This window comes from Rhinolophus ferrumequinum, chromosome 18, assembly GCF_004115265.2.
Source record: "Rhinolophus ferrumequinum isolate MPI-CBG mRhiFer1 chromosome 18, mRhiFer1_v1.p, whole genome shotgun sequence".
In the NCBI taxonomy this organism is placed as follows: Eukaryota; Metazoa; Chordata; class Mammalia; order Chiroptera; family Rhinolophidae; genus Rhinolophus; species Rhinolophus ferrumequinum.
In genome coordinates this window covers 2,733,967-2,757,312 of record NC_046301.1, presented here as the reverse complement: position 1 = coordinate 2,757,312, position 23,346 = coordinate 2,733,967, and the positions used below count along the sequence as shown (strand labels likewise).

Genomic DNA, 23,346 nt, shown 5'->3' with positions numbered 1-23,346 from the left:
TTTGAATTATGCCTTTTTCATTTATATATCATGAGCTTTCTCCTGTCCTGTTAATCTTTCAAAACCATTTTTTAAATGGATGCAGAATATTGCATCAAATGGGTATACTGTAATTTATTTAACCATTCCACCTTGCTGTTGTACATTTAGATTGCTTACATTTTGGGGGCAAACATATACACCGCTGTGTGTGTCAACCCATATTTATACAGCAGTAAAGTAGCCATTTCTGCAGGAGAAAATAATTCTGCTTATTCTTCAGTAAACAAAACAGTTTTGCAGCAAATTTGAAAATGATTATGAGAGTATTCAAAGGGAACATGATATTCAATTTAAATTATAAGAGAATTGCATTATGAACATAAGTTAACATGAAAATTTGACTATTTCCTAAATTATTTTTTTCAAATCTGAATCTTTATGCTACCCTACTGCCTTTGGTGTTCGAGGCTTCATTCTTCAACTCTAGAAAACACTTCCGGGCATTCAAAAATCCAGCTGAAGCCAAAAAAGATCTAATTTAAAACAACTGAGCTCTGAGAACTGAGCAAAATGGGAGCTTTTATATATCTTTGGATTTTCTCCAACTTTCTTTAACAGAATGAATATATCAATTAAATTGAGGAAACAAAAATGAAAAATCAGAGCATATTAATTTTATAAGGAGATTCATGTTAGTTAGGACTCATGGCATTCTTTGGGGAAATGTCTGGTAATTTTTGGTTTCTGACTTGTGCTTCCTAGCTTGTATTTTGACTTGTGTTATCGTTTGTAAGCTAACAGAAGGAGTCAGTGAGCCAAATTAAAGCTGGGGAAGGAACTTTAGTGTCGAGTGTGGTTTTTCAGCAGCAGGCAAAAATACAGTGTTTCAGCACAGAGTTTCAAGAATGAGTATTTTCTTAGTCACGCACATACTAGTTACAGACAGGCCAGGACCTGTTGGAAAGTGACATCTGATGTCACCAAGCCCTGCGTCACTTGGCCCTCGCCTCAGAGCTCCCCTTCCCTCACCCGGCAGCCTGGATCTGCGTGTCTCCTTGCTGTGCCTGGAGTCCCGAGTATGTTCCCTCCTCAGGGTCTTCGTGCTGCTGTTCCCTGTTCAGAGAGGCGGCTTCCCAGGTTTCCTATGGTTTCCTTCCTCACAGGTTTCAGGTCTCTGCTTAAACATCACCTCCTCTGTGAGGCCTTCCTTCACAGCCCTCTTTTAAGGAAAGCCCTCTGTGTTTGGTTTCCCTGGCTTCTTTTTTTCTGCATAGAATTTATTACTATTGGTGTAGATTTATTTATAACTGTTCCTTTAACTCCCCCATTAGAATCATTCATTTTACATTGTGACTTTGTATCATTCTCAGTATCTCTTTTAATAATAAATCCTAAACTTGATTAAAATTTTGAGTTATAATTAGGAAGGTGACACTCAAACTGGGAAAAGATGTCATTACTTCTTCCTTTTTTTTTTTTCCAGCTTTATTGAGATTACTTTATTCTATTTAGGGCACCAAATTAGACATTTTTCTCAGTGACCCAGTTCAGATGGAAAGCAGTGACAATGACAGAGATGGGAGCCCTCTTACCCCCTACTGTGTTTCCCCGAAAATAAGACCTAGCCGTACCATCAGCTCTAATGCGTCTTTTGGAGCAAAAATTAGTATAAGATCCAGTATACTATACTATACTATATTATATAAGACCAGATATTATATAATATAGTATAGTATAATATAATATAATACAATATAGTATAATATAATATAATATAATATAATATAATATAATATAATATAATACCGGGTCTTATATTAATTTTTGCTCCAAAAGACGCATTAGAGCTGATAGTCCAGCAAGGTCTTATTTTCGGGGAAACACAGTAGGAAGGCAGGATGACATCTAGTCATGTCCCTAACGGGAAAGTATTTTCTTTACAAATATAACTTCCCATAAAACTAAAATGAAAATGTAGTCAATGACAGAACCGTCTGGATCCCACAGGTTCTACATCACTGTCTACCTACCACTAGGAAACTATATCATACATGTCCTATTTCTACGGAAGAGGGGGTTTACACATCAGATGTTTCGGTTTGTCTCTACAAGATCGATTAAAAACTCAAAGAGCTTTAAAACATGTTCTTTTTGCACAAATGCTTCCACATTATAAATTCCAAAGAGCGTTATGACATTTTCTGATCCTGTGAAAGTCAGCTGCCTTAGTGAGTGGATCGACAATGACCTGTGCATCCCTTCTGTGTCACACGGAGTGCACTAATGACGTCTTAACAGAGGCGGCTGGTATCAGGACGTGGAGGCGTGAGGTAGCCCCGCAACCTCTCCACGGGGGCATCACTCAAGTGTCCAGGAAGTTACTGCCCCTTTTCCCTTATTTCTCTGTTTGAAACTACGGAGGAAACGATGCACGATTTTAAAAGTGGGTTTTAGAAAGGCCCTCCTTGAAAATAAGGAGAGTCTTTGCATTAATTTCAATGTAAACGTTCCAGAGATGAAGTTACACAAAACTGACAAAAAATAAATTGCAATTTGATTTGTTTTATAAGCTTGTTACTGCAGGTTGTGTAAAATTAACAACCCAAGACAAACTGGAAGGTGTTGAGTAGACGGCGAGTAGGGGTGCTGTTCCTCACGTGGCCTGGCGCTGTGACCACGCCGGGCCACTCCCCATTTTGTCAGCTCTGGAGGAAAAAGGGCAGGCAGTTTGGATAATTTTGAGTTTTCAATCAGTTTGTGTTCTGTGCTGGCTTGCTTGCCATTCACAATTAGATATCCAAGGACCAACTCTGGGAAAAACACGTATTCTATTCTGACCATGGTTTTTTAGTGACTGCAGAAAACCCTAAAAATCTGCTTTCATCAAATTCTGAATGGTTATTATTTTCATAACGCGTGGTTTAAACTGTTATTTCTAATTCTCTGTGCTATAATTTTTATTCTCAATATTTTTTAAACCAGATGCCACTGGAGTTCACCTAGATGGCTATCATTTCTATTAATTTCACAGGAAACCCGAGTGGTGACTAAGGTTTTATTGCCACCTATTCTCTTGCTTTCATCTTCACTCTGAATGAGGGTGGGCATGGAAACTAAGAGAGACAGAGGGTGACATAACAGCATAACTCTCCTCTTCCCTCCCTGGCTTGGCCAGTCTCCTGGCGTCTGACAGCACCCCAGGCTCTACTTGGGGAAGCCTAACCCACTCGAGAACTGTTAAGTTCAGTCTCCCTTGCCTCAAAATCCAGGCTTCTGAGCTCAGAGCTGCCTCTCCCTGGAGAAGTGGAGAAGTTTGAATTTGGCCTTTCTTGTGCACACTTGTACTGTCCTCCGTGTGCTGTCCTTTGTAACAGAGAGAAAGCCTGGCATGCAAATTGGAAAGGCTCTTTAAAAAGCAGTTGTTCTCTGGATGCCGACTTACGCCTTTCAGAGTCACCTTCTCTCATTTTCCACCTCCAACCCAGCCCCTCATCATCCCTGCCAAGACCCCCTGGAGCCCCCCAGGTCATGTGTGACTGTGTCACACGTGAATGCCAGGGCTGTCTGGGACTGCTGAGGGCTACTCACAGCTGAGAGGTGTAAGACCACTAGGTATTAAGGCAGAGTATCTGCAGAGCCTCAATGGAACTTTCGTGGAGTTTCCATGAATCGGGGAATGTGCAGGTGGGGGTCTGGGGGCACGGAAAGGAAGAGTATGGGAGCACATGGGACCTGCAGGGGTCTCCTTGTCAGCTACGAAGGGTTTTGGCTTCCCCAGCCTTTCTACTGATGCTGCCAACTCAGGGTCACAGTGAGTCACCCCTGAGGTAAGGCCAGAGTGACAGAGGGCCTGGCAGGCAGACAGACGACACCGGTGCCCCCGCGTGCAGGTGTGCAGGTGCGCTTCAGCGGAGCCCTGTGCTGTGCCACCGGAGAACGGGGACGAAGGCAGGCCACTGCTGCCACTCTGATTAGAGACACAAATAATGTAGCTTGACTTTTGTGTTACTGCTCCTAATTCTCAAAAAGCTTTCACGAGTCGTCTTATCTGATCCTTCCACAACTCAAGGCAGACTAGTATCACCACTTTACATTTCAGGAAACCGACACTCAGCTACCAGGTCAGGTGACTTGCTTAAACCCACCTAGCAATGAGGTGGAATGGGGGATTCAGACACGTATTTCCATATGGTCTAGGCTGTCTCGTCTAGAGACAAACAAACAAAAACCAAAAATATCTTGACTAATGTACTTCCCAAGTATATTATCTTACATAGACAAACTTTTATTTCTCTTAGAGTGTAAAATAGCCACGTTAATAGTTTTGTATTGCTGTGGAAAGATACTGTGTTTTGCACCTATGATACTTGTTAGTCTACATTCTCTGCCCATATTCATTCATCGTCTCCTTCTCTGTCTCTCTGTTTCCGTCTCCTTTTTGGTGATAGAAAAATGCAAGTCTAATCCGTGCTCAATTCTTTCCTGAATGTGAATTAGACTTTCATTTTTCCATCACCCAAAAAAGCATTCAGAATGGAAGAAGCTTAGAGCAAACTGATGAAAGTGGAGCATTTCTGCATTCCCTCATTTGTACTGTACTGGAGATTAAGGCTTGGCGCCGCCGTGAGCGCTGGGGTCTTTCTTACGGTGCCCTGTTGTGGCTTTCGCATTGCCACTAAATGGGATTTTCTGTCCTTAGGCCAAGCTGGCTGGCAGATTGCTTTTATGTAATTCCTGTGAAGCTGGCAGGAGGTGACTCATATGCATAAATGCCTCTTTCAATCAGGAAGAAGGTGTCAGAGGGCGGGTGGGTGGTGTCTGCATGACTAACTTTTAGAATGTTAGAGGCACTGAAAAAAATCCGTGGAAAGGAGGGTTTCTAGGGCAATGCCCACACGAGGCTCTCGATCCTGTCTGTGAACTGAAGGAAAGCTTTGGAAAGACTTTACTACAGCGTTTGAGTCTTAGTCTTCAATTTATAACTCAACACGAAGAGGAAGTCCCCAAATTGTCATGAATTAAAAACAGAGTTTTTACCAGCTTCCAGAGTTACAGGCTCACAGAGTTAAAACAGGCTCTAGGAAGAGACTTGATTCCAAGGTAACAAAAGTGAAATATGAAGTCCCTTCTATGAAGGGGACTGAGGAGCCTGTTGTGGGTCTGACGAAGTCCTGAGAAGTTTTCAGCAATAAGCACAGTGGAGGTATATGTCCCTGAGAAAATAAAGTGACTACTCACTATCACATTCGAGTCGGAGAAGCAAACTTTCCTGCAGAAGGTGGTGGTGTGGGACAGTATCAAACTTGCTACTGGAAGGGATTTCGGATAAATGTGAAGTGAGCATATGGCCAGGTGTCGGCTGATGCTCTCGGTAAATGCCCAGTGGGACCCAAACAAGCCAGCACAGTAACAACCCCCAGGCAAGGGGGACAGGTGGACAAAGGGAAAGTCTTCATTCCATGGCTTTGGTTCTGGTTTTCTCATGAGGCTGGCTGTGATATCTGTTGTCTTTCTCCTGGAGGTTTTCAAAGGGGACAACGCAAAACAATGAAAAAACACCCAAGGTGGAGCATATATAGAAGTTTACTAAAAATGAAGTGAGCAACACGAGCAAGGGTGGAAGCTTGGATTCAATAATGTAATCAACAAAAGACGCAACATTTTTCACTCCCTTATCACTCCGCACGTTATGTTGGTTGCTTGGCTTTCCCTGTTACAGCATCGAGTCATTGTTTTCAGGGACTGGATGATTACACTGAATTACAGCACAGGGCCTCTCCGGGAGTGCTTGCTTCTCTTTATAACTGTTTAAACATTTTATATGAATTCTGGATGTCTCCAGGGAGCTCTGAGACATGTCTGAACTCCTCATATATATATATGTTTGGCGTTTTCTTGAAGTGGTAAATTTCTGAGAGAGTTAGAAGCATTTTTTTCAGAAGACTTTTGGTATGGTCTGCTACTGTCAATCAAGTTTTCAGAAAATTCAGAATCTTAATTCTGCAGCAAATCTATAGCAAACTTTATTCCAGGGTTAAGAAGTGCAATCATTATTTCTCCCAACCTGATTTTTGTATGAGTTGCTTTAAAGGATGTAAAATTGATTTTTTTGTGCAGAGTTGGTAAGAAGGAAAATCCCTATAGAACTAAGTTAAGAAAAAAAAAAAGCACGTTTTCACCTTTTTGGTTTGTTTGTTTTAGTGTGTAGCATGAAGAGTCTATATTCTAAAGTTAAAAGTGAGTTTGTGTGATTTACCTAAATGAGGATTTTGTTATTATTGCAGGCTAATTATAATTTGCTTTTATAATTTGTTTAATATAATGGCTCTTGAAAAAGCTAACATAGCACAGCAGTGTTCCTGCTTGCATTTCTCTGAGATGTCATACTGTTCTCAAGGTTCCTGAGAGAGATTTGGAAACACCCAAGCTAGGAATCACATATTCCAAACGAGTGACAAAAACAGGTTGGTTGATCTATGGATCTGTAGGCTGTGGCACAAAGAGTGGCATTTGGGCCACACGTACAGCTGAAACCTGGCATGCTGTGTATGACATTGTCCCAAAAGGTAGAGAGGTAGCTGAGGGAAGTGAGCTTAAATGGTTAAAAATGAAAAAGGCACAGAGTCAGACTGGAGTCAGACAGGGCTGGCTCCTGCTCTTCATGTGCAAGCTGCCTGGCTTGGGGAAATGTCAGTCTCGGTCCCAGCACCCTGTTATAAAGTGACACCTTCTTCACGAGAATGCTGTGAAGTAATCCACAGAAGCACCACCTCAGGTAAGCAACTTAAAGCACATAGTAGGTCCTCAGAAATGTTGCTTCCTTTTATCTCTACCCTTTCCTGATAAATGCGTCCGTAGTAGCAGAAGGCGAACCAGCAGCCCCAAGGTACATTTGGCACTGGTCCAATGGCCTCGCGAAGGGGGTGCTTGAAGTAACGCTCATCGAAGGACACTAGTGCCAGTTCCAACTCAAGGGAACGTTTCCCGAGTGATGGGCACTTATCGTTTCCTAGGCCCTGTGCTAAGCATGGACGACCTCGTTTGACCTGTTCAGCAACTCGTTGTTGCTGGATTATCTCAGTAGTGTTTTCAACAACTCATTGAATTAGGTATTATTGTTCCATTCATTCTACAGATGAGGAAACTGAGGCACAGAGAGGTTAAGTAAATTGAGCAGAATTTAAAAACAGAAATGTAACTTAGTTTAAAAAAAGTAATATAAGGTATTCCTTTGCAAGAGGACTATGTAATTTTAGGATTATATGCTCATAGCACTAAATCCATTTAACTTTAAAAGCACATATTGAAAACATTAATAAACTGTAACACAAGTCCGGGAAGAAAAGATTTCATGGTGCTGGAAGACCATTCTCAATGTTCCTCTCACATCTCTGTATGCCTTGTGAGCAGAGGCACTGATTGCCTTTGCTTTGTACTGTCTTTGCAAGGATGTCTTTCCAAGGATGCCTTATAAGGCAGAGACAGTGTCTTCCTTCAGAGCAAAGGGCAAGTTTGCTTTTTTTCCGGTATAAAGAAAGACCATGTCTACCTCCAGGGCAAAGAGTGTGCAGGCTTACTGCCCATTATAAAAGGTTCGGGTTCTCTAATATTAGGGTTCCTCTCCTGAAAGAGTATGCAGACTTACTACCCATGATAAAAGGTTCGGGTTCCCTCAGATTAGTTCCTCTCCTAAAAGAGCGTGCAGGCTTACTGCCCATTATAAAATGTTTGGATTCCCTAAGACTAGGGTTTCTCTCCTATGAAGGAACCCACTGCATGTGTAGGCATCAATCACCTGGAACTCTTCACATTACCCTGTGGGAACTGGGACTTAGAGAACAGCTCAGATGCGGGTGCTCTGGCTACAGCTATTACTATGAATAATAAGGTCCCTCAGTCACCATCCATGACACTGGGGCAGGCCGACTGGTTAGCTTGCAAGTGGAGTGAAATCTCAGACCCTTCACAATTCTTAACAAGGGGCAAAGGGAAATTGTAAACATCCACGGACAGCAGAAGATCCAGTTTATTTAAGGTATTATCTATAGCAACTGCACACAGATGCAGGTGGGAGAGTTAGCCCCACAAGCTGTGCTCTTTGGGGGACCAGGGAGGCCTCGGGACAGAGATGTGGGTGTGTGAATACAAAACAGCGAGACAGCAGAGGAAGCATATTGCTGCAAGCCTGGGAAACTAATAAATATGCATGACTGCAAACAGCTTTCAAAGACAGGTACACTGTGTCACACATGATTTACAGGTTTGCTCCTGGCTGGAAAATGAGCATTGGTACTAGATTCACAAAAGCTGTTGCATTCTTCTGAGGTTCAATGCTGCAGGAAACCGTTTCATGTCTCTATTGTCAGGAAGCCATTAGGCTGTTTTGTAACTGTATGCAACTATTATATGTGGCAAATTGAGAGGAGACAGAGGGTTAATTTACTGTGAGGTATAATTCATAGTTAATAAATTGTAACAAGCATCAGTAAGTAAAGAAACAGTAGGTTAATGGGGATACAGCAAAGAGGCATTTCCTCCCTTTAAATGTACTTAATTAACACAGCTGATCCTCAGGGCGGGGGGCGGGGAGTAATGAGACCATAACAGCCCTTACCTCCGGATGTTGTTAAATCTGTTTAAAAGCAACAAATTACTACCCATGTCACACATCCCTCCTTTTACATGTGAAACAACTTGCACGTCTATTTTCATTTAGAAATAAGTACAATTTATTTATATAAAACTAAACCACATTTTATAATTCAGTATACTTCAACATTTACAGATAACACACACAGACACACCACCACTTGCATTATATGCATCGTTTTAAAAATAAACTGAATTCCGTGTGTACATGTGGTGCTGTGTACTGAGAATAATGGATGCATACATGCAAAAAACCCTTCCGCAGGATGCAGTCTCATGTGTAGGAGATAAAAGGAAACCAACATGTGAGTATCCATTGCATGCCAGACAAACCTTATTTAGAATTCATGAGGCACGTGTCATCATTACCCCTATTTTAAAGATGAGAAGAACAGACTTCCAGAGCTTAGGGAACTTGTTTGGGTCCCACACCTCGTGTGGATCTGAGATTTGAGCACACGTTTGCTCAAGTCCAAAGCTCATTACCATTTCACTTTACATCTGTTCCTTGTGCAGTAGAGAAAGATAGGTTTTAGGAAGATCATTTTGTTTATGAGCCTGGATTCATCTTTGGTTTTCCAAAGGGGTCCATTTTTTTTTTTTTTTTTTTTTTTTTTTTTTTTTTTTTTTGCAATGAACATTCAGTTTATCCTCTACCTTAGAGCAAGATAGTTCATGTCCTTAGTTACCAGTCATTCACATGGTGCCGTGGAAAGCCCAGGTCATTCATCATACTTTAATTAACCTGACAGACATTATTGAGAGCCGCTGTTTATTACTCTGTGGGAGGGACAGTTAGGGACACGTACGCCCCACAATCGAATGCACGTGTTCTGTATTCTGACGGAAAAGCATGTGTGTAAAATGGAGGACAGTCTGTGACCCAGAACTTCAAATGAGGCTTTCATGAATTAATTTAGGAAAAGGATGTTCCTTACGAATAGTAAATGAGATGAGGAATCCATTCAGACTCTCAGCCATGTCTGTGACATCTCAGTACATCTGAGCTGTGACCCTAACAGAGAGGGGCTCAGGGCTGGTCCTCTTCCATTCTCGTCTCGACTGTCTTTTCCCAGGTGATTTCATCCTGGGCCAGGTCTTTAAGTACCTTCACTACGCTAACAAGTTCCCGATGTATATTTTTCCACTTGGCTTCTCCCTGAAGTCTAGACTTGCAGACCCAGCTGCCTGCCCACGTCCACTTGGACATCTAAAAGACACCATGAACTTAGCAAGTCCGCAAGAGGACGCTTGGTTTCCCCCTGATTATAACTAACAGCGTGAGACAAGCACGGGCCTAAGTACTCTACGTGTATTGAATCATGCAATCCTCAGGCACATCTATGATAGCTGCCCCGACGGGTCTCACTTTACATAAAAGGAAACTGAGGCACAGAAGCTAAGAAACGTGGCCACAGCCAGTAAGTGACGAAGCAGGGATTCCAGCTCCGTCTACACCCACGGTACCTGTGCTCACCGCCACTGCAGGAAGCCCCTCTTCCCTCTGTGCTCCCCGACTCAGAGAACACCCCACTTAGGCCGCAGTCTGAGGAGCTGTCCTTGGTTGCACTCTTTGCTGAAGCTCCCTACATGCCACCCATTAGGAAGTTCTGTCAGCTCCATTTCCGGGACATCTCAGACCTGCCATCTTCTCACCATCCTTCTCACCACCCTCATTCCTCCCCTGGTCTGAAAGCCACCTTCCATCATTTTTCTATACAGTCTATTCTCCATATAACGAGCTGTATGATTGTTTTAAAAACCTTAGCCAGATCTTTTCACTACTACAGACCTCCAATGGCCGCTCCCAGAAGTTTGAATAAAATCCAGATGTCTCCATGAGCAAACAGCCCTCCTAGTTGGGTCCCTGCCTGCCTTTCTGAACTCGTCTCACCCCTGGCTCCTTCATGTCCACTGTGCTCCATCACACTGGCCCCTGTGACCACACGGAGCTTGTGCCATGAAGCCCCTTTACACGGGGCTGTCACCCCACATCTTTGCATTCATGGGGGGCTCATCTCTTCTTTAGGTCTCAGCTCAGTGTTACCTCTGAGTGATCGCCCTGCCCAGCTGCTCAAGTCCCCACACCCCATGGCCCCCCCCCCAGCACCTGCCATCACTCCTGATCACACAGAACCTGCTTTATTTTGTCATAGTTCCCTTATCTCTCACTGGGGTTATTTATTTGTCCTTTTGGTTATGTGTTTATTGTCTGGTGAGATGTGTGCAGGCAGCAAACGTGTCTACTGGGCTATCACTGCATCTCCAGCTCCTAAAAGAAAGCTTGGCAGGCAGTGCACACACCAAGCGACAGTTTTGGAGTGGGTGACTAAACATGGTCTTGTTTTCTTTTAGCTGATTTTGTACCTCTAAGGTATTTAGAAGAACTAATTCTGATCATTCTAGAATTCCTTCCAAAGGGCTGCTCAAATATTCCCTCCCAGTGCATGATACTCTCATAATAATAATAAAAATACAGCTTCAATTTATCGAGGGCCCACTGGAATTAAGCATTTGACATACACAGGCGACATCTGTGCTGGAAAGGAGGTATTGGAAAGTGGTGGTGGGAGAGGCTGAGGCACAGCCAGGCCTTCTCAGTTAGCAAGACGCAGAGCTGAGGTTTGGGCCCAGGTTGCTCTGACGTTAGCTCCCAAGCTCTTTTCAGCAGGAATGTCATACAGCTATGCAGCTGGCAAGGGAAAGTAACGAATCAGAACGGCAAAATGGGACAGGCCTTTTCAGTCTATAAAAACGTGCAAGCCCAGAGGAGAATGGTTGGAGTCTACACAGGCCTGAGGGTGGACTAGAATGATCACGGGTGTCTTAAGCACTAGGGCCTGGGAAATGTATCTCAGATTAAAAGCAAGCTTGAGGAAGGTAATATAATAACCAATGGCAGAGAGTAATTATAGAAATACCTTCAAATATTCTAACTAAGTCATGTTACAGACGGACAATACGTTATTTGGGGACAGTGGACCGCCTTGTAATTAGATCCCTCACCTGCAGAGGCCGCTGTCTGGGAGGCTGACCACACCCTACACGCCCTTCCTTAGAGCTGACAGGCAGAGCTGGCCAACTGGACTGGACGATGGGTCCTACCTCTCGGAAGCAGTGCTCTGCTCACCCTACATCACCATATAGTTACTCTGTGCAAATCAGTGGGTGCTGGGCTTCCCTTAGGAAGGTCTTAAAGACTCTCACGTAGTTAGAACTACTACAAACCTAAGACATGATCAAATCCCATTCTCTCATCTCAGGAAAGGAAAGTAGAACCCAGAGGTAATTATTTGTAACCTGTCAAGGGCTCTCACGTCCCTAGGCTCCCTGCTTGCCCCCAATGGCCCCTGACGAGGGTGGAGCAGCTGTTTCCATGCCCATCTTTACCTGGGAGGAAGGGGGCTGGGACTCCTTGTCAGTAAGCTGGCCCCTGCGGAGACCTTGTCAGGGCTGAGACTTGTACTTTCTGAAAGAGCCTGTATACACTTCCCCCCTCTGTGATTCTACTGAGGTTCTCTCAATTAAATTTGTAAGAACTTTCATGAGGTTTTCTTGGAATATGAGTATGTAAAGTTTATATGCCAATGAACAAACACACTGTTCTATTTGTGGAATGTGAAATAAAAGGAAAAAAGACAACTGGAGAGATGTATGAGTGTAAGGAAACTAAATCCCGCCCTTAGCTACACGAACGAATGGAAGTAATTTATGACACATTAGCGGGCAGGGAGGCCGAGACTACCGCCGCTGGGTGGGCTCGTCTTTTCTGCTGTGAAGCAGTAGGTACCATCCCACCCATCAGTGACAGGGCCTCCTATCAGATTGGACGTGACAGACAGAGATTGAGAAACCGTTTCCTCTCGTCCCTTCACTCCCTCTCAATGCCTGTTGCATTTCTACAGCAGATCGGCAATTATGCAAACATCTTTTGAATCGCAACCTAAACCATTTTTGGTAAAGCAAACCCACTATAGTTCACATGTTTTCATTATAACGGTTAACCTCTCTTCAGGATAGCGTCAGATATTTTTGTTAAAAAGTCATACAAACTCTGTTAGAGGAACTTTTCAGTGTATCAGAAGTGTTAGGGCACAACTGGGGGCAGCGTGGGGGCGGGAGCTCAGCTCTGGGAGCCAGACCTGGGGTGCCACGTACTCCTGCCATCTCGGGCAAGTTAGGCAGTCTGTGACTATCAGGGGATTTTGTTTTTGTTTTTTAATAAAATGATGGTACTTATAGTCATTGTTTTATAGGATTTTTGTGAGAAAGATGATAATGAATGTGAAACACTTAAAACAATATATGCATCCAAAAAGCGTAACCTATTTTGGGATTAGCTAAGTACCCCAAAGACACCATTAGAAAATAATCACATCTTTTGTGAGCCTAAAAGTATAAGCACAGAAATACAAAAGAAGATCTTTTTATATTTTGATTTACTTCCTAGAATTATGGAATGTTAGGAAAAAATCAACTTTCAATCCAGAGAACGACATAACCCAGTAACTGTCAAATAGTAACTGTTTTTTAGTTCCTTAATACAAAAACGTGTTTCATTATTCTTCAAGATACCCCTTGAAATCCTCATCACAGCACTTTGGCAGAGTGAGTGTTAACCATTTTCTGAACGGAGTAGAATATCGTTAGAACCAGAATCTTTCCTCGGTTTCCCTCTCCTGCTAGCCCAGGGTGTGGGACGTGTCACGCCTGGGTGAGCTCTGGTGCCGTCTGTGATGGCCCTGCTCGTTAGCATGCTTGAGAAGGATTCGGGGCATCGGATCTTACAACACAGCAATTAGTCTCCAAATGTTCTGTTTATCCATTCGTGTGGTGTTCCGTGACAGCATGTTGTCTCCTTACGTGATTTACAACTCACTCTTTTAGAATGTCATTGCATAACAAATGACTCCTTAATATAATAGTAACAGAGGTACCTTCCAGCTCACAATGTAACAACAACTTAATAAAAAGTATTCAGTGTAAGTAGGTTATGGATATGAGATAGTTTCTCCCTTTGCTAAACTATTTCCTTACTTCCCCATGTTCAATTATTGCCATAAACTATTTCCAGGAAATAATAACCTTAAAATAACTGTATAGTTGCTAGCACACTGTGGCTATTGGAGTTGGATAATAATATTGACAGTGATATGTTTTCCTGTGTTTTATGTCACTTTATATCAAATTTAGAAATAAGCATTCCACGAAACTACAAAAGAAAGAGTTCATATGCAGCTGTAAGAACAGTCCCAAACTGCTTGTTTGGCAATTATAAAACAGAGACCAGTGGGGCTCTGATGTAGTCTCCTGCCACAGAAGTGGAGGTGACTTCCCCGGAGCCCTAGCTTTGTGGTATGAGCAGCGATGGATGAACCTGAGGGAGCTGTCCGGTAAGCATCGTAAGCTCAGCAGAACCGTCTTCCAGGCACAACGGTGAACACAGTCCCTGCAATCTGAGAGAGCTCCGCGTGAATGGACGCTCATTACAGGAACTTGTAAAGGGTGTGCTTCAGAAAGAACGAGGCTCACTCGTTCAGTCAAATAGGTACTGACCCAGGCACACTGCGAAGTGCCTGGGGGTGCCGCAGTCACCAGGGCACACGGAACATCTCGCCCTCATGAAGTGTACGTTTAGTCGGCCAAGTCACAAACCAACAAAAACGAGCAAATATAGGAAGTACATGTAGCAGTGCGCTGCTAACCCTCTAACAGCGGGCTCCCTGGGAAAACAAAACAGCCTGGCTTTGTGGCAGTTGCCAATTGCTGTGGTGTAAATACTGTCCCCAGGTCACTGAATCTGGGAAGACATGTAAGCAGACGACTCTGCGTGCCTCTGTGAGCCGCTTCAGATCGTAAGCGCAGAGAGAAAAATTAGCAGGAAAAGATGCGGAGGCATAGGGCTGGCAGTTTTAAAGAGGATGGTCAGAGACGACGTCACTAAAAAGGTGACATTTGAGTAAAGACCTGGCAGCAGTGAGGAAGACAGCCATGCACCCATTTGGGGAAGAAGATCTGAGGCAGAAGGAACAGCCCCAGGGCACAGCTGGGGACAGCAGGAAGCTGGAAAGGCTGCAGCAGCATGAGGAGAGAAGCAGGCCAGGATGAGAGCATTAAAGGGAGGGTGGCACAGATGGAAAAAAGACTGGCTTTTAGTGTGGGTGACATCGGAGTCACTGGAGGTTCCCACAGGATGTGAACTGCATGTTAGCGCACCGCTCTGGCTTCTCTGTTGAAAGGAGTGGGCCCATCTAGTCGGACTTTGGTGGTGGTGAGAATGACGTCTGATATCTGGGCTTCAACAACAACAACAAAAACGGTCAACGTTGAAAAGCAGAACACTCATCAGCCAAAGGACAGCGAGCGTGATTGAAGAGAAAGTACTTTTTACTTCTTGACTGAGGTGCAGAGACAGTGATTGATACTAGCACTTGTGTTTAAATTTCTAGAGAAACTACTAGAAGAATAGAAATAAAATCTATACATTCGAAACCAGGAGTAGGTAGAAAAGAGAAAGAAACTGACACTAAAGGCGATAAAGGATAGAGGGAAAAGAAGAAACTGAATGAGTGGGACACACAGAAAACACAAAATAAGAGCTGAAATAAATCCATAAATATTGCTCAGCAAATTACATGCTGTACTCTTGTTCATTGGAAGACAAATACTGCCATAGTGATAAAAAGCACAGTTCGTCTACAAAGTGTTTTCAAAACTAATTTATATGTAAAGACACAGAAAAAAATATGAAAATGAGATAAGGTATAGTTTTCAAATAGTAACCAAAAAATGTATCTATGTTATTATTAAGGGAATATATGTGTGTGTTGTGTGTGTGTGTGTAAACTTAAATAACATAGCTTCAAAGTGCACAATGTAATAATTGACAGAAAATCAAGAAAATACTCACAATCCACTATCAGAGCTGGAGAATTAAGCTCACCTCTTTTGGTAACAAGTAGTACAATCCATTCCTTCCCCTCCCGCCCCCAAAAAGATCAAAACGGTAAGAATATAGAAGATTTGAGCAACGCAGTTAACAAAGTTGAGCTAATAGCTATCCCTTGACTGGAAAACATGTTCTTGTCAAGTACACAGGATGGCGTATCCAGTCACAAAGTCATTGTAGCGAACTTAAAGTATCGGTATCCACTGGTACAGGCTTCCAGAGCATCGTGCAATTAAAATGGACATTAGCAAATAAAAGATAAGAAACCTCAGAGATGATGGAAAGGAATTAGAGAAAGATGGGTTTCGGGTGAAACAAATGCATTGGGGGTATGTACAGGCCTTGACTTCCCTTCAGAGCGCTGTAAATAATGAACTATCTGGAGAAGCTTTTGTTTCCTTTTGGTTTTTCCTTAGGACAGAATAATTGGCTGACTTTCTCCCCAGACATTTGGTATGCTAAATTCTTTTTCAATGACGTTATGAAGGCCCTGGCTCTCCTTAGCTGGATGGTGAATACTGTTAGGAGGGCAGGTCAGGACACAGAGCTCACCTTTCCACCCCAGTTATAGCCCAGGTGCCAGCCCAGCACCCTCTGCAGTCGGGACTCTGTCTCTGCCTGAGAGCACTCACTTCTCCAGTGGTATGGCTTCCTGCTTCTATCTGCAGCACTTCCTTTTCCCTAGGCGCATGGGATGGAGCTTCAGTCAGAGAAGGAAATAATGATAAAATCACTCAAGTCCCTCTCTTACCTATGCGGCCACTTAAAAAATGTCCATTTTGAAAAGAGTGATCCACAAACAGCCACGTTAAGGCATAGTGGACTGTAAGGAAGTCACGGGAAAGTTGTGGGGGGCAGTGAGGGGTTGCTGAGTACCCCCTATCACACTAGAGGCACCTGTTACTATGCTCAGAGACAGCCTGGCTGCATCCTCATTTTCTGGAGTTTAGCAAAGTTCTAAGAGAATGCATCGTTACAGAGCGAGAAGGAGAGAGTGGTGTGCCGCTCTTTTAGTTGTGAGCGTGTAACTGCAGAGTTCACTAAAACCCTAAAACCCACCATCACCAGCCTCCTCGCCGAGCCATTTTTCACGTCTCTTTGGGATGAAATGTGAGAAGAAACGGTCTAAGATTAAAGGTGCAATGGATCTTGGGCCAAGAGTGAATTCATTCTTCTAAGAGAGAATTTGAACTGTTTCTCTTCATTCAGTCATGCTGTGCTCTCCTGTGTAACTTTCATATGTTTCAATAGAAGAAACATTTATTTGTAAACATCACTTTCCCTCTCCTAAACACTTGCTGTACTCAGCCTCAGGAAGTTGGAGCAGGTCCTAGCACATAAGGAACTAAAATTTTCTAACATCACAAAACTAGTCCACGGTGAACTTGAGACAAGTCTTGCCCATATAGTTCAATAAAATACACCTTTTCTTTCTGACTTCATTTAACTGAAATTAGTACTGTCACTTTTGAATATTTGAATTGTCTAAACTATTAGATGATGCAAAAGTAATTGCGATTTTTGCAATTTTTAACCTTTTAAATTGCAATTCCTTTTTTTTTTTTAGTATGTTTTTTCCAGGACTCATCAGCTCCAAGACAAGTAGTTGTTTCAATCTAGTTGTGGAGGGCGCAGCTCACAGGGGCCCGTGTGGGGATCGAACAGGTGACCCTGGTGTTAGGAGCATCTCGCTCTAACCAAGTGAGCTCACCGTCTGCTCCCTAAACCTCACTTTTGCACCAACCTAGTATGTTCTTCTTTGGTTAAGGACTACGGTTTGCCACTTTTAAATGACACAAATAATGAGAATAATACCTCAGGCCTCTTATTGTTTTTTTTCTTCCTCTTGAAGAGTCATATATTTTGTGCCACATCACAGTTTTGTTTTGTTTTTTTTTTGTAGATTTGAGGCTCTTTAAAATGTGCTCATATTATTCAACAGATAGTGGCAGAAACTGATACTGCATTGCTAATTCTAATTTTCCACGTAAATAAGGAAACCCATTTTTCTTTTGTTTCACATAAAGAAAAAACACTTTTTCAGTGATTAGTATAGTAGTTAAAATTTATGTGTCGTGCACCATTTTTCTAAGTTTGCTAGTAACATTTCTATGTTACTTTGAACTGTTGCACATTCTTTTCAATTTTCCTAGTACTTCAAATAAGGGAAATATAATTTGTTCATACGTGGTAATAATTAAATAAAAGAATGGTTGAAATATTTCTATTAATTATGTACTGTTAATCAGTTTTTCTTAGACCTCATGCTGTCTGCCCTGTCTCTGGGATAAAAGCATCCCCTTCTCCTAGTTAGTTAGGGAAACCTATTACCCAGTTGGCCTGAACTCCGAGTTTCAGCACTGGATGCCCTCAGGGCAAAGCTGAGGGTTGATCACCCCAACTCCAGTCTCTCCAGCTCACTTCCCCTGTCTCTTTCATAACAGAATCTCACCCCTGAGTACTCCACACTCTCCTTCTCCACATGGTAACCCCCAATCACCCCTGCACGTGCTGTACCTGTGCCCCTGCCCCAGCCACTGCATGTACATGGATTCTGCGAGTCCCCAGTGACCTGCATCTTTCTCCAGAGCGGCGTTGCCAGCCCTCTCCAGGGGACCCCGCTCTTGGGTCTCACCCTCTCTGGAGCTCTTTTACTCAGAGCTTCCTGGTGTCGGTTCCTTTTGATTCTGACTCATTGGATGATCTCCCTCCACTTATTTTCTGGAAGATGATTTTCCTCAAGATTCTACAGTGTGATCTTCCTTTATCACTCTATAAACCCTTTTCCTGGCTTTGGAAGATACCACACTCTGTCATGCTTTGAACCATTCCCCCTATGAATGATGGCTTTGAAACCCGTACTTGCTCCCCAGACTTCTCTTCCAGGCCACCACCTGTTCAAATCATCCACACCGTATGTCTCAGATGCACCTCAATAAAACTGAGGTTTTTAATGTGCCCTGTAATGACCTTCACTGGGCTCCCCTTTCTTTGCTGTTGGAAGTATCAACAATCACTGACCTGTGCTAAAAATCTTAACGGCATCCTTGATTGTATCGCCTTTCATCTTGACCGACCCCTTACTCAGCTGTTCAGTTTTACCTCCTAAACACTTCTTCAGTTGGTCCTTCCTTCTGACTCTTATTCACATTTCTTAGTTTCAAGAAATTGCTGCCTTTTCTCTGACCATCACAGCCGCAGCCTCCCAAGTGATCGCTCTCATCTCGTCTTCCAAATCTGTCCTTTATAGGACTTACCAGTTTCCAGGACGTAGTGCATATAGAGTGTCCCACAGCTTTACTATTAATACACAAAACCGCGGAGCCCCCTCTACTGTGTACTTCCCACATTGCACGCTATTTACCGATTTATCTTACCCCCACCCCGAGGGGGTAAACTCACTAAGTGGCAGCCGTGTTTGTCTTTGTTTCTCTCGTGCCTGCCTCTGGGCCTGGCGTGTGGTGCAGTCACGTCTGGTCCTGAGTGGCACATGCTGAGCACAGTCCCCCACTTCCGGGCTTCCCAAAGCATCCTCTCCCCTCCCCCACCCTCCGTTCTGCCGGGGTAAGACCATGGGTTAGTATGCCGTCTGCATACCGCCCACAATGCTTCTCATGTAGTGCATGCTCTGTAACTAGTTACAGACTGAGTGAATGAGTGCATGAGTGAATGAATGAATGAACATGGTGAGACTGTCAGGGCAGCTGACTACAATGGATTAATGTTTTGAGACACAATCACAGAAACAATTTAGAAGTAATTTTAAAACCCAAATATTTCAAAACGTACTTGTTCTTAAGCTTTTATTTATGTTGGTTAGAAAATATATTCCCGTTGAAACGTGAGCAAGTCATAGAATATTTTACACATGATAAATTCTTATTGAAAGTGTTCAATAGGCTTTTTTTATAGCCCTTAAAAATGGCTTAACCTTAAGGACACAAAAGGCATTTTTGTATTTTGTGTAATTTTATAGAATATAGTAGACTTTACTTAAACAAGTCAGAGATTTATGTAGCATATTTTTAAATGTCATAACAATATATTTTGGCAGTTTTAAGTCATTTTACTTTATAAATAAAAACTTTAAAAACATGTTTTATCATAATATTTGGAAATGAAAAAATTCGAAAGAGAATGATGTAGTATTTGTATTTTTTAATCATATAATAAATATTTAAATTACCAGCTTGGTTTTAATTTAGCCACATATTCAAAAGTATGTTTCAGAAGACTTAATGAAAACTTAAGCACAACATTTTTGTTAATTAATTTCTATTAAGATATAAGGAAGAGTCTAAAATATTGCCAAGAATATGAGTTTTTTTTCTCTTTTTTTCTTTTCAGTCTTTGTACTCTCTATGGGAACATCTAATGGTCCTTCCAATATATTAGCTCATTTAATTCATTTAGCTAATGTGATGACCACGTCCTTTATTTGCCAGATGCTTAGTGTCTGGAGAAAAGAATGCAGTTTTGAAGATATTTTTCCATCCAATTTAGTTCTTCATATTTTACCAAAAGGTCAAAGCTTTACAGACTAAAGATTATCTATCAAAACTCTCTCACTTTTATGAGAAATCAATATGTAGTAAAAGAGAGATAGAATCCTATGGTATATTGAATGGGAAACAAAGATAAATACAGATCATTTTGATTTTAAATTTCATTAATATTAAACAACCAGTTGTTTACGCAACACTATCTATTCACAATAATAACCAACTATTTTCAAATAATTGTTTTCTATTTAAGGACAGCAGTTTTACACAATAAAAAAGTCCAATACAATTTAAATGCAGCATGATGGGCTTCGTGTATGTACTAGAAATGTTTGATGAATTCTGAAAGTTAATTTAAATTGTATTTAACATAGACAACAGTATAATGGTTACCAGAGGGAAAAGGGGGTGGAGAGGTAGAAAAGGGTAAAGGGGGTCAGATATATGGTGATGGAAGGAGAACTGACCCTGGGCGGTGAACACACAATGCAACATCAGGTGATGTATTACAGAAGTGCACACCTGAAACCTATATAATTTTACTAACCATTGTCACCCCAGTAAATGTAATTTAAAAATCCCATGTTTATATGTGAATAGGTATGCTTGTATTCAGAGCGCTCCATATTTAGTAGTGCTAATTTCCATAGTTTCAAAAAATATGATAAGGGAAAATGGGTTGCACATTTGACTTCCAAAAATATCTGAACTTGCTACTTACGAATTCTTTAAATCTTGAAAATTTGTGGGAGTATTTATTTTAATGAAAACAAATTCGCTTTGATTTCACACTTAAGTGGACTAAAGTCTTAGATTAGTAATAGTTTCATAACTAGATAATTTCTGGAAAGTCATCAAACAAAATGGTTTCTACTCTGTCGTTTTAACACACACGGAAAACCATTTCAGGATCCTGCCACACTCAGTGAGCCCTTTAGTATAAGCCTCATTTTTCTTGATTCAGAGAGAAATATAGTAGTTCTAGGGCCGAGAGGTCGGGAGGCCAGCTCCTCTCAGTTTGCATAAGACTTTGCTGAAATGACCAGGTCCCATGTCCTGGGAGGGACTGGGGCAACTTTGCTGAAATGACCAGGTCCCATGTCCTGAGAGGGACTGGGGCAGCTGGTAAACCCCCCCCCCCCCCCAGGTGAACTAGAGGTGGATACTTGGAGATCACAGAGCCTTACCTTCACGTCCTTGACGTTCATCCGGGTCCCCTCCTTCCCCACGAAGATGTCGTCGATGTCCACGAGGACGTACCTGTCCAAGGACAAGGTCAGCCGGTCCCCCGACAGGAAGGACACGGCGTCCAGGAAGATGAGCTTGTGCAGCCAGAAGCTCAGGCTGTTGCCGAACAGCACGCGCTGGATGCCGTCGTGCAGCCCGCGGTCGTGGATGACCGTGGCGTAAAAAGCACCTTTGGAGAGGGGAGGAGAAAGGTTTTCTGGGGTCTTTACTTTGGCAAATATTACTGGTTGGTAGGCTGAGTGGTTAATGTGGAAAACTGTCCAGTCAGTTCCAGGTAAAGGGCCTCTGTGAAGCTGGGAGGATTTGGTCAGGTGGAGCAGTGGGGAGTGAGGGTTAACGCAGCATCCTCTCACAGCCAGGTGGCCGTGTGCGGACAAGGGGAAGCCTCTGCCCGGGAAGCTCTGTGCGCTCTTGTCACTGGCTTTATGGAACCCAATGATGCCCACACTGTACTCTACACAGTATTTGTCTAGCAGGCTTCGATTCCAAGCGTCCATGTGTACGTACTTGAGAATGTTCTCGTAAACGATGAGGATATTTGCCTTTCGCGTTTTCTGTGAGTGCCGGGAGATCGCCCTTTCCGGGAGCGATTTCCGTGTGGTACTGGAATCTGCTGGACTCCAGGACGGCGACGATGTCCTGCCCGAGCGCCGAGTACTGGCTCTCCACGAACACCAGGACCGTGGGGTCTGCACTGGAGGCGCGGGGAAGCCTCCTGCGCTCCGCGGCCGCCGGCCTCTGCGGGGGGTGCGGCGGGGGCCCGCAGGCCCGCTCTGCGGCCTCGTCGGAGTCCGAGGGGCCGCTGTCCCGCCCCGAGCCCGCGTACAGGTAGTACGCCGACAGGACCACGCTCACCGTGCAGAGTGTGCGAGCAGAAGGACCTCCTCTGCAAGCGTCTGTGGAGCTTCCGCACAAAAGTCATGTTGTGCTTTCCTCGGGCCGGTCCAGCAGAAGCGAATCCAGAACGCCGAGGGGACCGGGAAAGATGCTGTCCGGCTACTTGTCCAGTCTCAGCCCGCACTTCATGTCACCATGGCAGCTCATTTGTTTGGCCGGATCAGGACTCGCAGGAAATACAGTCTGAAAAGGAGAAGGAAGGAGAATAGAGAGTAAACCAGTCCGTGGCGAGAAAGTGAGCGGTTTTTATCCTGTTCACTGGCTCGAGTGGCGCCTGTCTGCATAGGAAGCCGTGCGCACTAAGTAACAGATTCCTTTCTCTCCACACCTGGAGGGGGACATGGGTTAGAGCGAGGGTGGGGGCTCAGGCCACACAGGCTCCCCGTCCTGGGCAGAGGAGACAGTGGGCGAAGGAGGGGTTTCCTGTCACCCACCCGCGCTTCGCCTCAGACTCTGTAGATAACATGGGCCTGAGACCAGAGTGGTCGCCAGAGCACACACGGTCACACCATGGAACGCCATCTCGGGCCATTTGTGTGTAGTCACATAGACTGAAAAACCATGAATGTTTGGACATACTTTATTAAGTGTTACAATTAAGACACTAGTTTTTTTGTTTTTCTTGAAATTTTTTTTACACAATGAATTTTAACATTCTATTTATATTTCAGATCTATCAGATAAACAGCTCTATCATAGATGCTTTCATGCAAATAACCCTTTCAAAAGGTCTCCCGATCCAAATGACCACTTAGAGTCTATATTTAGTTAGGTTTGCTTAAATCAGGAAAGTACTTTGGTGAGACAAACTTGAGGAGTGAAATATGCCTGAGGTGCCTTCAACTCTGGTGTGAAATTATTGGGGGCATCGTGTATTCCTGCGGAGGACACATTTACCTAGAAACTCATTTGCTATACTATTCTGTTTCTACTTTTTGGAAAAGAGCAGTAATATGGGAAAAATACATAAAAAATATAGCAGGTCCTTGCATAATATAATTTTATTCGATATCGTTTTGTCATAATGTTGATGAGAAAAAAATCTGACTCCCTGCCAGAACCACTGTCTGTGTCGAGTTGGCCTGGTTTCCCCAGGTCCGTGGGTTTTCTCCGGGACTC

At 43.2% G+C, this 23,346-nt stretch overlaps 1 protein-coding gene across 1 annotated transcript in view; it reads right to left on the bottom strand.

Annotated features, from left to right (window-relative positions):
- Positions 1-23,346, bottom strand: part of LOC117038149 (bifunctional heparan sulfate N-deacetylase/N-sulfotransferase 3-like) — a 109,137-nt gene that overhangs the window by 70,506 nt on the left and 15,285 nt on the right. The window contains 3 exon segments of the mRNA XM_033134829.1: positions 21,270-21,864; positions 21,866-22,204; positions 22,206-22,410. Coding sequence (XP_032990720.1) covers positions 21,270-21,864; positions 21,866-22,204; positions 22,206-22,252 — 981 coding nt within the window. The 5' untranslated portion in view covers positions 22,253-22,410.